The sequence below is a fragment of the Pteronotus mesoamericanus genome, unplaced genomic scaffold (assembly GCF_021234165.1).
Source record: "Pteronotus mesoamericanus isolate MK-2021 breed Mesoamerican mustached bat unplaced genomic scaffold, CSHL_Meso_final contig_59, whole genome shotgun sequence".
NCBI classification, from domain to species: Eukaryota; Metazoa; Chordata; class Mammalia; order Chiroptera; family Mormoopidae; genus Pteronotus; species Pteronotus mesoamericanus.
Genome location: NW_026555206.1, coordinates 336,848 through 348,978, shown reverse-complemented (window position 1 = coordinate 348,978; position 12,131 = coordinate 336,848). Strand labels below are relative to the sequence as shown.

General features: G+C 44.2%; 1 protein-coding gene across 5 annotated transcripts in view; it reads right to left on the bottom strand.

Annotated features, from left to right (window-relative positions):
* TSPAN14 (tetraspanin 14) overlaps window positions 1-12,131 on the bottom strand; it is a 50,905-nt gene that overhangs the window by 16,757 nt on the left and 22,017 nt on the right. For all 5 annotated transcript variants that reach the window (XM_054580445.1, XM_054580444.1, XM_054580443.1 and 2 more), the window contains one exon: window positions 7,656-7,753. In XM_054580445.1, the coding sequence (XP_054436420.1) occupies window positions 7,656-7,736 (81 nt within the window). In that variant the 5' untranslated portion in view covers window positions 7,737-7,753. The remainder of the gene's footprint in view (window positions 1-7,655; window positions 7,754-12,131) is intronic.

The window sequence follows — 12,131 nt, the reverse complement described above, 5'->3', positions numbered from 1 at the left end:
GCCCTAACAGGCACTGTGCTGTTTTCTGGAGGTGGGCTTTTGGGAGGTGATTAGGGTTAGAGGAGGTCATGAGTGTGAGGGTGGGGCCCCCATGATTAGTGTCCTTACAAGAAGAGAGACCAGAGCACTCTCTCTCTGCCATGTGAGGACACAGCAAGAAGACAGCCATCTGCAAGCCAAGAAAAGAGTATGCACAAGAACCTGACCCTGATCTTGGATACGAGACTCCAGAAATGTGAGAAAATAAATGTCTATTAAGTCAACCTGCCTGTGGTACTTTGTTATGTTAGCCCAAACTGAACAAGGCAGTAAGAATACTTAGGTAGAAAAGCTGTATCTAGCATCTAGTTGAGGTTACTACTCAGGCAAAAAGGGGGAGAAAATGTGACCTAAGGAAAAAAAAAACCAGTAACTAGAAAAAGGCAGAAATGACAGAGAAAATGGAATTAGCCAAGGTTTTAAAACAGATATTGTAAATAGGCTCAGGAATTTATAGGAAAAAATAGACATAATGGGGAGAGAAACAGAAAATACAGAAAAGATCCAAATGAAACTATTTGAAATAAAGTATTGAAGTGACCCAGAGGGAGGAAGAAAGGACACATTACATAGAGTATGCATATACAAGATAGTTTTACCAAATGAAATGAAAGCATATCAAAATATATGGGATGCAGCCCTGGCCAGGGTGGCTCAGTTGGTGGGAGCATCGTCAATTCCCCATCAGGGCACCCACTTAGGTTGCGGGTTCAATCCCTGGTCAGAGCGTGTATAGGAAGCAACCATTGATGTTTCTCTCTCGCATCGATGTTTCTCTCTCTTTCTCCTCCCCTCCAAAATCAATAACCACATCCTTAAGTAAGGATTAAAAAAATCCTCTATATGGGATGCAGAAAACATATAGCATGAAATATTCACACTAGGAAAAAAATTTTTAATCAATAATCTAATCTTCTACCTTAGACGCTAGAAAAACAGCAAAGTAATCCCAGAGTAAGTAGAAAGAAATAATAAAAATAGGAGAATTCAATAAAAGCAATAAAAATAATTTTTTAATTTAAAAAAAATCAATGAAGTTAAAAAAGAAAAACAAAAAGAAAATCACCTAAAAAAGTCAGATTCACGTGTCACACCTCATTTATGGTGACAGAAGGCGGGTCAATGGCTGCGGGTGGCAGGGGTGGGGAGAATGACTGCAGAGGCGCAGGGACATTTCTGAAGCGGTGGAAATGTTTTCTGTCTTCACTGTGGTGATGGTGGTTACATAGGTATACAGTTGCCAGCTCACTAAACTATACCCTGGAAATAGCTAAATGTTACTCTATTTCATTTACACTTCAATAGTGGTGATACTTTAAAAAAGCATTTTGGAGGGGGAAAAAAAGGTACAAATAACATGGGAATGAGACGCTCCCACACATAAGACAGATCATACCAGCAGCCTGGGCCATGCTGAGTATGCAATGGCAAAGGATGCAGTTATACACACACACACACCAGTTAGATAAGACTTGACACTATCCTGAGAGCAAATAATGATCAAATAATAATGTGTCAGGATGTAAGAGCAGTGCACCATGAACAGCTCTTCCTCAAAAATCCCTACTGAGGGTCTTCGCCTCCTGTGTGCCTGAGCTGGGGTGATCAGGAGCTGAGGCCCTGCAGGGATCAGCTCTGCAGGCAACTCTAGTTGCAGTGGAGTCTCTGATTAAGCAATCCTTGACCTCTGCCTTGGCAAGCCTAAATGTGGAAAATTACACATATACCCATATGTAACAAGGTAATCTGTTTCTTAAGAATTGGGACAGACCTTCTGGTGAAGCAATTTGGACTATGTAAACATGGCAGGCCAGTCAAAACAATGCACACACCTTCTGACCCATTAATCTCCCTCCTGGGAATTGATCCCAGCAAATAATCTCCCTTTTTCCCCCCACAGGGAAGAATCTATATGATATCAAAAAAAAAAAAAAAGAAAGAAAAAAAAGAAAAGAAAAGAAAGAAAGAAAAAGAAAAAGAAAAAGAAAAAGAAAAAGAAACAACCTAAACGTCCAATACAGGAATTTCCAAAAACACAATCAGAAAACTTCTGTAGCAACTTGGAATATTCTACACTAGGTGATTTGGATATGAAAATGCAAACCTCAAAACTGTAAGGAAAACTGTCACAGAAGAATGGAGCATGGAGGAAAGAATGTAGTCAAGTTGGATGTCTTGTGTAGAATCTCCATGTAATTGCAAAAATTTTTTTAAGTAAAACTTGAAGAGAAAAAGGTACTATTACTCTCAGCAGTGAAAATGAAAAGACACTTCGTGAAAAAACACTAGCCTTTTCCTTTTTGACTGTATCAATTACCCAGGGATGGAAGAAGAGAAAGCATCTGCACTCAGACCTCGGATCAGGCCTTAAGGTCTAATATTACATGGACAAGGTCCAGCTCACACATGGGCAATTCTCTATCAGCTGATCACAGGAGGTATTGACTCTCCTCCCCAACAAAGGAGGAGCACCATAAAGGCCAGAGGAAAAAGAAGACTCTCCACCCACAAAGATGCTGTGAATGAGGAGAGGGGAAGAGAGCTGACCTTTAAGTTCTTCCCCATCAGACTTGCTTTGTCTCTCTCAGGTAGGGTGACCACATGTCCTGGTTTGCCTAGGACAGTCCTGGGGGACACCTGTTGTTCTGGCAAAATTTGTAATAAACTTAAGTTTCCCAATCTGGACCATAAATTACATGTACAATATACTCATGGAGGCATCTTTCACTTGGAAGGAAGGAAGGGGCCTGGTCATGGCTCTCCACTCACACAGAAACAGGCTGCACAGTAGGCTCAGAACCTAATTCCTGCATTCTATAAGCAGGGAAGCTGTGGCTCAAACCTGCCCAAGTCACTGAGGAAGCCAGTGGCAGGGGGCTCTCTTCTCTGTAACAGCGGTGTTGTCTGTGCTCACAAGGAGCCTCAGTTCTTCACTTCATCAGTCCTCCTCTGAAATAGATTCAGGCAAGAGTTTCATCGGAACCTTTGCAGATTAAACTCAGTGTTTGTGATAGGAAGCAATCCTGGAACTGCAGATATCATCTGAATTGCCCCTCTAGGGGACTTATTCAGGAAAACCAGGAAGCCCATCTTCTTTGTGGAGCTAGGTGGGGTGACAGTGAATGAAGACAAAGGGTTGTACACTGCCCTTCCAATGCTCACCTCTCCCAGCTTCCCTTCTTCTGCAAGTCCGCGTGAGAATTTTAAAAATTTTTAATTGTTAAGTAAGCATAATATCAAATTAACCATTTTTAAGTGTACAGCTTAGTGGGATTCAGTATACTCATAGCATTGTGCCACCATCACCACTATCCACAGAACTTTTTATCTTGCAAAAACAACACTTTACCCATTAAACAATAACTTCCCATTTGCCCCATGCCTGGCCCCTGGCAAATGCTCTTCTACTTTCTGTTTTTATGAATTTGACTGTTCTGGGTACATTATATAAGTGGAATCATACAGTATTTGTTCTTTTGTGTCTGGCTTATTTCACCTAGCATAATGTCCTCAAGGTTCATCCATGTTGTAGCATGTGACAGGATTGCCTTCCTTTTTAAGGCTGGATATTTCATTGCATGTGGAGACTAGATTTCATGTATCCATTCACCCATCACTAGATACCTGGGTTGCTTCTCCCTTTTGGCTATTGTGAATAATGCTGTTATGAACATAGGTATACAAATATCTCTTCAAGATCTTGCTTTCAATTCTTCTGGGTATAATACCCAGAAGTAGAATTGCTGGATCATATTAAAATTCTATTTTTTAACTTTTTGAGAAGCCACCACACTATTTTCCATAGCAGCTACACCATTTTACAGTCTCATGAACAGTGCATATGGGTTCCACTTTCTCCACATCCTTGCCAACATCTGTTATGTTCTGTTCTTTTCATAGTAGCCATCCTCATGGGTGTGAAGTGGTATTTCTCTGTGGTTTTGATTTGCATTTCCCTAAGTCAAAGTGAGATATTGCCCTAGAAACAGGTCTAACACAACCAAAGAATGATTATAACAATTTTTAAAAATGCTAGGGCCTTCAAAATGCTATGTTGTCTGGGAGCACTGTTTCCTGACATCCATGAGATAAGAACACCATGAACCCAGCTCCATGCTCACATGTCACATGGTAAAACACAAGGTTCAGAACAGAGACACATTGGCAGCACCCACGTTTCTCACCCTAAGTGTTATCATGACCAGCCTCTTGGAAAGAAAACTCTGACCCTAAACTAGAGGGAGAGAAGCTTCAGAAAGCTGTTAGTGTTACAGGTATTTATTATAAAGAATGTTGCTGTGAAAATAATTCTGAATGAGACAAACTGTTAAATAAAACCTGTGCTTGTTCCAACACTCAGAATTGGTCAAAGAAACAACAGGTTGCCTTTTATATATTCAAATCTGCCTGCTGAGCCCAGACAATCCTTCTGCTCCATTGTTCATTCTTAATTCATCAAAACAAAATAAATATTATAAAAATTCTGTGCAAAACAGCCTAGCTGTGCTTTGCTTCAAAATATCCAAGAGGTGGGGGTGGGGCAGAAATTACACAAGATTGGATGAGATGGTAATTTTTGAAGCTGGGCGATAGGAACATGGGTGTTCATTATATTATTCTCTTTTTTATAAAAGAAAACTCCTCTATGGAGGTAAGGGCTTGGCGTATCACTTTAGACATTTTCAGCAACCTTGTAAGGCAGGCAGCAGGCAGGTGAGATCAATATTTGAAACCACCAAGGCTTATCAAGGTTACCAGTTCAGGTCCAAATCCAGACTGGCCCCCAGGGGCCTTCCACTGCACCGTGTATGTCCCAAAGGCCTCTACACCCCAATTCTCAGGTCTTACTCCACATTCCCAGCTCCTGAGCAGCTGAAAACAACAAATCACCACCAGGAACTCAGCAGGAAAGGGCCAGGTAGCCTTCCCCAACCAGGCGCCTGGCCTCAGCCTACGAATTTCCACACCAAGCTTTCTCAGGCCTCATTTTCCTGACCACTCCTTTTTGTCCCTTCCTGTTCCACCCCAGTGCACACTAACTGAGAAATGATTAACTCTCCAAGTACACGCAATGACAATTCTGCAGAAGACCAATAAAGCTGCAGCACCCTTCAATCACCAAACAGAAAGCTGTAATTCTGGATTTGTGAACTCCACTATTTTAATTTGGAGCCGCAAAGATACTATCAGGCAAGGGAATAAAGCTTCTCAAGAGCAAAGAATCTGTTCTGAAAAACATCTGAAGACACAGACACCAGGGCCCTCGGCCACGGCAGCAGCATGGGAGTTTCCCCCTAGCTGCAAAAATCAGAATGAGAATCAGAGGTCAAGGCACATGGCCAAGAGAGCACAGCTGGCAGTGACAATGACAGCTGGGTGTACAAGTGTCCAAAGTGTGAGACTGCCTGCCTAGGCCAGATGGCTCTCCTCCCAACAACTAGCTAGAGGGTGGTGTCTCCAGGTAGGGCCAGAGGATTCTCTCAAGACAGGGAGCAATGCAGGCAGGAGATGCCACGAGTCTCAAGGATACAGCCAGTCCTCCCATTAGAAAGGGCAGGCCCACAGGAACCACATGAAATGCCCAGCACTGCCCTACTTCAGGGGCATTGACGAAGTTGGTGAAAAGCTGCCTGAGCACAGAAAAAGACCTGGGGTGTACAGCCAAGCCGCTGAATCCCAACCTATTTCTCCAGGACAGAAAACTCCAAAACTTGGAAATAAACCATCAGGAGGTGATATTGTTTAATCAAGTGTGAAAGACAGATGGTTACTAGATGTATTGTGGCAATTGCTTCATAAGGTATATAAATGTTGACACCCTATGTTGTATACCTGACACTAATGTGATATTGAATGTGAAGTACAATTAAAAATAAACTTAAAGGAAAAAAGTTCCAATCCAAATAGCAAATGCCAAAATCCAGAGCAGAGGCAAAATGTGGCATCACGGCCACTCCTTCTGCCCTTCCTTCTCCATCTGCACCCACAAGGACACTGATAAGCAATGCCTGCTCAATGATTTTAAAAGCCTCTGTGCATGATCATGTCCCCTCACCCTTCAGCACAGAAAAATCAATGTCTGCCTCTCCCTGGGTCAATCCCACTGACAACACACACACGGTGTATCTCCCTGAACCCCTGGACCAGCCACTGCCCAACTATTAAATGCTCCTCTTTTAGGCAACAGTCCTTGTGAGAATTGTCATGAGCCACCAATCTCCACTTCCTCACATCCCACTGGCTCCTTGGCCAACTCCAGGTGGGTTTCAGTGCCCCCTGAGCAAACAGCAGTCCTAGTCAAGGTCACCAACAACCCCTGTCCTGTCAAAGCCAATGACAATTTTCTGTCCTTTTCCTGCTTCACCTTTGGTGCAGCTGATTGCTCCTTTCTATTTGAAGGGCTTCCTCTCAAGGCTTCCACAACACAAAATCTCCGGGCTTCCTTTTACCTCAGGCCACTCACTCACAGCTAACTTTGGAGTGGACTTTCCACCTCAACTCCATCTCCTGGATGCCAGGGCTCAATATCCAGACCTCTCCTTTTCTCAGTCAACATGCTCTCCTTCCATGAACTCATCTAGTCTACCCCTCCCTGTGATGGTGGCTAAGACTTCAGAGTGGACACTTAGACAGGAAAGTGTCATCTCTATGTAACTAGCTAAGAGACCATTTCAAACCCTTCTGTCCCAAAATTCCATCTCAGAACATGGTTACCACCATCCATCCCCTCACTCTGCAGAATCATTCCAAAATCAGATCACACCACCCAATTAATAACCTATCAAGAGTTACTAAAAAAAGTAGGAAATAATTCCAACTACTTACTGAGAACTGTGTGGTCCTACATGGCCCAGCCCCTTCGTGCCTCTGTCCTCACCTGTGTCTCCTGTCTGTACTCAGCTGCAGACACGGGGCCTTCTCTTCGCATCTTGCATATGCCAAGCTCATTCCTGCCTCAGGCCCTTTACAAATGCTGTTCCCTGGCCTGGGGCTATCTTCCCCAGACCCCCAATGAGGGTGCCTCTTCACTCATATTCAGGCCTCAGTCCACAAGTCACCTCATCACAATGTTCTTTTCTAACCACCCTCAATAAGGAGCTTTTCCCTCTCTGCTCCGTTGCTAAGTAGGCTAATACCACTTTTGGTTAAACACAGCACCAAAGGTCAGGGCTTTAATTGCCCTTGTCCAGTCCTAACTCCCAGAGCCTAGAAGAGGGTCTGGCCTACAGGCAGATGCATACAAACTGCTCTGCTCAAATGCCCTTTGGGGACATTCCTGGGGTGGGAATGAGGCAGGATATGGGGAGAAAATACATATCTGGACTAGAGCACCAAGTTTTCCTGAACCCCCAAAGCTCAGGTAGTCTGATATTCAATTACCAGACCATCTAGACCACTCATTCAATTAGTCTGGTTTTCCATCACCCTGGCCTTCCCCATCAGAGCAATTAAGGGTCTATTTTATAATTCACTTGTTGCTAGAGCAGGGCTGATTAACCCTGCCCACCATCCCATCCAGCGCCTCAGAGGGCCTGGCAAATCAAAAGCATGTGAAAAATTATAATTTACTAAATAATGGACTAAACAAGGGAATGAGGCCGCACTCATCCACTCACCCAGAAGACGATGTTGTAACTGAAGAGGAGGTACTTGTACCAGCAGCTGACTTCAGCGTTAGAGTATCTATAATAGTGCATCTTCTATGAAGCCGGATCTGTAGAGAGATGTGGGAGCCATGAGGTAGCAGGTTCAGTTCCAAAACACCACCCCAAAACCTGCTCCCCAAGGAAAGAGAAAAGGTAAGGCTTATATATAGACTCCAGAAATCTCCAAATTGTTTCCCTGTGTTCTTTTACTCATCCAGGCACAAGTTTGTTATCAATGCCAGCTGTAAGTTTGGCAAAAATCAGGTTAAGTCAACTTTCTGAAAACAGCCAAAAAATGAGAATAATTTTTGAAAGATTGGAAAATGGCTATTTTTTAACTATCTCCTAAATACTAGGGCTTCTGCCTAATGCCTTTTAGGTACTGATTGTTCTACTTCATGGTAGAGAAAACAGGAATTCAGAAAGCTATGTGACTTGCTCAAGGATAAGGAAAAAACAACAGGCCCTAGGATCTGAACCAAGGACAGGATTCCACAGACCATGTTCTTTCCACCTACCACTACCTGGGGAAGAATAGCAGGAAGTAAGAGTCAAATGAAGAAATGGGGACTCAACCATTTTGGGAAGATGTGACAAATGCCAAGTTTGGACATAATCTAACACTGGCCAGTAAAGAAAAGCCAGAATTAAGGCTCCATATTTGTTCACCTAAGATTTTCTGAGACAACCTCTCAAGCTCAGCCCTCACAGAGGTGAGGAGGGCAGGGTACCCTGGCCTTGGCAGGGAGATCGCATGAGCCCAACATTCACCCCATTCCTTCCTCCTCTTTCTCCCCTCCCCCTCACCGCCACTCCCAACAACCAAAACCACTGTTTTGGCCTTAAACTACAGAACACTCTGTAATTTCATAAAGTGAAGGCAGCGGGGAAGGGGAAGTCACTTTTTTTATCTGTGTCCATCCCACAAAGCCTCTCAGAGTATCCTACAAAAAGGAGGTATCCTTAAAGGAGAATTCAGAGCATCTGACCCAGAACCCCTAACTCCTCCACCACACTGCAGACAACACAGAAGCTGAAGGATGAGGAAGGAGGGTGGCGCCTCCAGCTGACCCAGGATCCGAGGCTTACAGGGGAGTGCTCATCCCCAGCCCTATCTGCCTCCCAATTCTCAGATCTCCTAACATAACAGGACCAGGGCAAAAACAAACAAGGCTACTGGCAATGAAGACACAACCCACCCACAACCACCAGTAATAAACTAGAGTCTGCCACGCTCAAGAGTGCAAAATCTGGTCTTGTGAGGCAGCCTCAGGGCTCAGCTGCTGTTCTGAGAAAGTGGTACCATGCAGAGACATGAAAATCACAGCCCTCTAAAAGTGGGTGCTATGACAGCTCAACCATCCTTCCCACAGAGCAGAATCAACGGGCACAGTCTGCGCACCGTCATTGGCTCATCCCCTCCCTTCAAGAGAGATGGGAGAGTGATCAGCGGCCTGCTGGGAGAGACAGGCCAGTCTGGTCTCAAAAACCAGCAGCCCCATGCCACCTCCCCATCCTGCCATCAGAGCTGTACTTCCACAGAGACCCCTCTAAGAATGAGTGTGAACACAACCTTGAAGGCCATTACTGGACACAAGGACACACAGGAGGCCTGAGCACAGCCTGGGCTACAAAGGTAGCTGCAGGGAGAGGAGCAGGAACTCCCAGGCAGACTCCTTCCTTCAGCAACATGACCTGACCCTGGGCAAGCCCCTGCCCTCTGAAGCCTTCAGCATCCTCACTTAAAACAGGACACTTAGTGACCGATCCCTAATGTTACTGGTATTGAGGAGACCAGCTGGCAGCATCAGAATGATTGGGTCTACATACAGATTCCAGGGCCCTACTCTTTGGGCCCACTTGTTGATTCCTCCCCATGGGAACAGAGGCTAGCAAGGTCGGGAGAGCTTCCCCCGTCCCCCTGTCCCAGTTCTACCCCACTTCCCCACTTAACCGAAGGAGCAGGGAGGAAAGGCTACCTCCTGCTCTTACACTGCTCTCTGTTTTGCAGACCAGGGATGGAGAAGCAGGTCCTGAACTTCAATGTGACACACAAAAAGAGTCTAGTGCCCACAGAGGCAGAGCCCGGAATTTAAATTGAAGGAGGTAATTGGACGACTTGTTTGGACCCCGGCCTAAGCCACATCCTTCAACACAGGGCCTGCTGGCCTTCAGTTGGAGGGAAGATAGCCAGTGCTAAGCTCCTGGGTCAGTGCCTTCAGAACCTCAATGAAGGGAAAAAGATTGATGAGTACTCCTGAGCTGCCAACCTGAGGCATTAGCCACATTTACAAAGAGAACCCCAAGAAGGCAATAAAGGCAGTGCTGCTAAAACTATTACATCAGCACCCAAAAGTCAGCCAAAATGACTCCAAAGTGACTGTGGTACTAAGACAGGATAGTGAGAAACTAGGAAAATTCCTTGGCAAGTGAAACAGGGAAACTGAGACAGATAGCTGAACACAATGGCCCAGCAATTTACAGCCAGGTGCAGAGGGTCGCCAGGGCAACACGGAGAAAACAAGGATCTTACCCCAGAGTAACCTTTCCTTACTGGAGATAACATCTAGGCCTCAGTTGTATTTCAGCTCCTGGCCCAGAAATGCAGCAAAACCAGGTGGTCAACACCAGAACCAACTGCAATAACTAAAAGACCCCCTCCCCTGTCACTGACCAATCAGAGAAGACCATGACCCCAAAAGGGCACACCTGGAGAACTGATGAATACTCTACTGAAACCCTCCCCTGAGACCCTGCTAAGGTTCTGGCTCCTAAGAAAAGAGATAAAAGTCTCAAAAAAAGGACCCATAGGCCGTGGCATGCTCTCCTGGTAGAGCAGCCCACGCCATTCCCTTCTTCCCCCACTTCTTTCCTCACAGGCACACATCTCCTGAACTCTAAGGCAATGGGCATCTGGTAACTTGTCCCAGGCTGATCCCCTGAACTTTTTCCTCTGACTTCCTAGTGAGCTAAGGCAGCCCAGCCTAGGCTCTCCTGTTGTTTCTTCTATGCTAATCCCTCCTTGTTTCACTGTCCCCAGCTTTAATAAACGCATCCTCCTAGTCACCTGGACTCATGTGGTAAAATCTTTCCTACATGAAATCAAGAACCCACACTCTACAGCTGACCCTAGGAGACAAGCTCAGGGCCAAGCCCCTCTCTGGTAATGGTCCCTGGCATCTCCTCTTATTTGCTAAACTGAGTAATGAATTCAATTAACATCAAGATCATTTATTTTAAAACACACACAGACTGAGTCTTAGCTTCCTAAAAGAAGACAGATAAACTCTGAGCATATACTAATTACCACCACCAACAGAGAAAGCTCATCAAAAGCTATTTTTTTTACATAGAAAACAATTATCAGAAAAATGTAATTCCCCATCCTCAAACTGTCTCAACTGCAAAACTTAGAACAGACTAATGCATTGATGTGGCAAATAAGAGGCAAGTGTATCTCAAGAAATCAACTTCTCAAAACAAGGGGGAAAGTTGGAATCCTGTAATTGTTGACATAGCTGGCTAGCAATCTGAGAAGAAGTAAACAATAAGCCAGAATCAATCTAAGTATTAAAGGCCGCATGCCGGTGTGTGCATGAGAACAGGGTACACACAAGAGAACAGGGTACTCAAATTTCAGGCCTATATTAATCTTCACTTTTCAGTCAAGAGGGGAAAAAGAAATCCAAAGTACAAAAATTTCAATATAAAACATAACATTTTTAAATTCCCATACAATTAAAAGTAACATTAAAATAACAAAGGAAATACACATGTTATCTGCAACTGCAGCAATTATAACAAAGGGTAAATATCTACAATATAAAAATTCAAACTTAAAATAAAATACTCCAGTTTCAGAAAAATGACAGAGAAAACTGGTATTATACTGAAATGAAAGGACAATACAATTAACAGAAAAATATGCAACATCGCTGGAAATGAAACAATCCAGATGTTATTCTACACCATTTAATTCAACAAAATCACCACCACTGTAGCTGGCAAACCCATAGTGAGGCTGGTATTCTCATACCTCAATGGCAGCAGAGTCAACTGTTACTACCCTTTGGTAAGCAATTCGGTTCTAGGCATTCAAACCCCACTCTCCCCCCAAATGGTCATACCCCTAATCCAATAACTGCATGACTAAGAATTTTGCCTCAGGAAAATAAACCAAGAGAAGAAAAAGAATATGCATTAAGTATGAAATCTGCACATCATGGTTTGTAATCATGAAGAATTTGTAAGCATGTGGTGGTCGAAGGCCAAAATGGAAGAGGAAAGCATGAAAGTGGTTGCATGGGGTGGTGAATTTACAAGTGATTTTCTGAAAAAAGTTTCCATTGCCACATTTACCATTACCACTTTCATATTACCAATGTGAATGGAGGCCATTGCTCCTGGGGGCAGGGGGAGCATGTCTGCCTGAAGGATGCTGGCCCC